The following is a 3,661-nucleotide window of genomic DNA, read 5'->3' on the forward strand; positions in this document are numbered from 1 at the left end:
TTTTAAAAAGTGACACAAAGACTTCATAAGTACAAAGAAAACTTAACAAAAATCCTAAAAACCCTATCGACACAAAATAAATTTTAAAAATCCAGTGCATTAAAACATTTGTCTTTTAAAAAAATCCCGACACCTGCATTGACATTATAAAGAATTAAAAAAAAGAAAGACACGAGTCAGAAAAGTAAACAATTGTGGGATATTAATTAAAGCTCCATAAAAAATAAAAAAAAACGGACCAAAATGACTCCAAACTGAGCATGCCAACAAGAGCCTTGTCGTCTTGCGCTGCGGACAAACTATAAATCAGGCCACAAAATCAGAAAATAAGGCAACAAATGCAGATTGCAAGTCATGATCCGAACTTGCAATAATCCTACTTCATAAAAATGATGCCACAAAATCCTGCACGCAGACAAAAGTCATCGTCATATTGGAACAAACATCAAGAACGCCACAAAATAAGGCAACAACTGTGCTATTAAATGTCTCAAATTAAAAAGCCAGCTTCAAACTACCAACACACACATTTTTGGAGGTGTCCAACTTCAAGTATCCTCATTTACAAGCTATGCGTACGGACCCCCCCCCCCCCCCTGCAGCCAAAGATTGCACCTCCACTTGTGCGCAGCATATGTTCCCGCCAGATAAAGTCAACAATTTGCACGTGGAAAATGAAATTCTTAATTAGAAAAGGCGCGTGCTCGTGCGTGCGCGCTCGCTCTCGCTCCAACCCTCCCGGTTGACACACAAACACGTGCACACACATTAAGTGAATTCCTGCGTGAGTGTTGGCCAAGTCTTTTGTATTAATGAGTCAGCGCGCATGTTGAAACACGTGTTCGCTTCGTGAGGGTGCCGCTGTTTTTTTGTTTTGTTTTTCTGAGTTGTTGAACTTGCAGTCAAGAGACTGCAAGATGCTGTTTCGATGTTTGCATTTAATTTTTTTTTTTAATCCACCTCCAAGATGCTCCAGGCAGGACTGGCGCTACTGCGAGGCTCGAAGCCGTCAAACGGGTCCGACAGACGGCTTCAATCCCGGGAGGCCTCCCCTTATCTTTAACGTCGTCACGGTTCTTCAGAAAAGTTCAGAAAAAAAATGGAAAAAACCGCTTAGAAGTGATTTGGGCGCCCTGCCTTGAAAATATGAATTGTCAGGTTCAAGAATTGCTTGCAAAAAGCATGAAATGAGACAGATTGTCTTTTTTTTATTGGACTCTTCTTCTCTTTGCTGGCGTTAACAAAGAGGTGTCAACCTTCGATAGATACATGACATTTTATCTTTTTATTATTTTTTTCTTCGATAAAAAATACACATTCAAATTAAATTAGAAAATACAGGGGAATCAAATATATGAAATTAAACCGTATACCTTTAATCGATAACCCGTATGTGCCAATTGAGGGGAGGGTAATAATCATAAGAGTTGATTGATAGTAATCTACACAAACCAGCATTGAAATGTACACAATAAATAAAGTTAAAGGCCTCCTTTTTGTTTTCTTCTTTTTCTTCTCGCAGGCTGCCGTATAAACATTTACATTTCTTACAATCCTCGCACGCGGCTGCAGGAAACTTGAGCGGGGGGGAAAAAAAAGTCCATTCCGCTTTCCTGCGCGTCGTCTTCTGTACATGCATGTTCAAAAAGAGTCAGTCTTGCTTTGCTTTTGTTTGTTTTGTTTGAATCTCAACATGCGCGTGATTACATGGCAGCGGCGTGCGCGGACGAGTAGGGGTCAATCCCAGTCTTGCTCATACCTGGAAAGAGGATGTAGGCCACGGGCGGCTGCAAGCTGGACGCCGACCAGGCGCTGCAGTTACACGGGACCACGTAGCCCGGGTTCGTGGGCGACGGGTGGGTGTGCGTGTGCGGGTGCGGGTGCTGCGTGGGCCCGCAGCCGCCCAGCGCCCCGAAGGCGCCCGCGCCCTGGTAGCCCAGCGACGAGTAGGGCACGCCGGCGGCCGCGGCCAGGGCGGCGTGCGGCATGTCGGCCATCTTCTGGCCGAAGCCCGCCGCCGCCGCGTCCGCCAGGAAGGACGAGTAGGGCGAGGCGGGCGGCAGGAAGGCGCGCGCTGCCGCCGCAGCCGCCGACTTCTCGCTGTGGCTCAGCAGTGCGTCCGACGGCAGCGGCAAGCCCTTCAGATGCTCCGAGTCGCCCAGGTAAGGCAGCGGGAACACGTAGCGGTCCTTCTTGAGCAGGTTCTTGGGCTTGCGCCGCGGCCGGTACTTGTAGTCCGGGTGCTCCTTCATGTGTTGCGCGCGCAGCCGCTTGGCCTCATCGATGTACGGCCGCTTCTCGGCCTCGGACAGCAGTTTCCACTCGGCGCCCAGACGCTTGCTGATCTCCGAGTTGTGCATCTTGGGGTTCTCCTGAGCCATCTTCCGCCGCTGGCCCCGGGACCAGACCATGAAGGCGTTCATGGGTCTCTTGATGTGGTCGGCCGGCTTGGACATGGCAGCCTGTCGCGAGTGCGTGCACGGCGGCCGGCGTGAGCCGAAGGAAGAAGCAAGGGGGGAAGGGGGTGGGGGACGGAAAAAAAGTTGCTATCTGGAGTTCACCTGCTGCTGGGAAGATGCGAGATAGCTGCAGGCATGCCGCGCGTTTCGCTCGGATGGCAAACAAAAGGAAAAAAAAGTGCACAAAAAAAGGAGAAAAAGCAGCGGTCCAAATCCAAAGAGAGCGCACGCAAAAAGTCCACGACTGCGAGCATGCACGTGCGAAGAAAAAAAGCAGAATCCACAAGAAAGGTGAATGCAAGAAAGTCTCCTCTCTCTCTTTTCTTCTTTTTTGTCGCGCTGTTCGTTCGTTCGCTCGCACGCACGCTCGCTCGCTCGTCGGTGCGCTTGGTGCCTTCTTCCGTCGAGCTGCACCACCTGGCGCGCCTTGCAAATGAGCGCGGAAGGCGGCGAGGATGCAGCCAAAAGCGGCCCACTTCAAAGGCAGGGCTTGCTTGGCGTTCCTGCACGCAAACGTGACGTCACCAACCATCGCGGCCCGGAGGTGCGCTTCGCTGAGCACCGGCGGCGGAGGAGTAGGAGGAGGAGGAGGAGGAGGAGGAGGGCGGGGGGTGGCACAACATTTACCTGCGGTCGCCAATCAGGCGCACCTTGATCGTGTACTTCAATTACACTCTTAAAGGCTGGGCTAGAAATTGTACCGAACCAGGAAAAGAAAAAAAAAATCGGAGGAATGTTTTGTACAAAAAATGTTTTTTTGTGCTAAACTATTTTTAAGCCAAATTGGGTTGTTTTAGACACAACAGTATTAAGAGTAATTAATTTTGCCCCCCCCCCTAAATAAATAAATAAATAAATAAATGATTCCCCCAATTTTCGATAATCCAATTTAAAAAACGGAAAAAAAATTCAATGGTAAAAATGTTACAATTCTACCAAAAATGTCAATAATGCTATAAAAATGGTAGGATTCTTGCCATTTTTTTACGTCTATAAAAACGAAACTAATCCTTCCAAAAACTTTAACGGACTATAAAATAAAAACCCTGACAAAAAATAACCAGGTGCATAATTATGTAGAAAATTTGTATTTTCCCAAAAACTGCAAAAACATTTTATCATACACCAAAATCTCGACTAAAACACATTATTTGCATTTTAATTTTACAACAATATTGTTTAATAATAAAATAGCCAGCAAA

The 3,661-nt window shown here is 47.3% G+C and overlaps 1 protein-coding gene across 1 annotated transcript; it reads right to left on the minus strand.

Annotated features, from left to right (window-relative positions):
* Positions 1 to 881: 881 nt before the first annotated feature.
* On the minus strand, positions 882 to 2,991 carry sox14 (SRY-box transcription factor 14). The gene has a single exon (XM_037250062.1). It carries the CDS (start codon positions 2,454 to 2,456, stop codon positions 1,704 to 1,706), a length of 753 nt encoding a protein of 250 aa, XP_037105957.1. The 5' UTR covers positions 2,457 to 2,991; the 3' UTR covers positions 882 to 1,703.
* Positions 2,992 to 3,661: the final 670 nt, after the last annotated feature.

The sequence above is a fragment of the Syngnathus acus genome, chromosome 4 (assembly GCF_901709675.1).
Source record: "Syngnathus acus chromosome 4, fSynAcu1.2, whole genome shotgun sequence".
NCBI classification, from domain to species: Eukaryota; Metazoa; Chordata; class Actinopteri; order Syngnathiformes; family Syngnathidae; genus Syngnathus; species Syngnathus acus.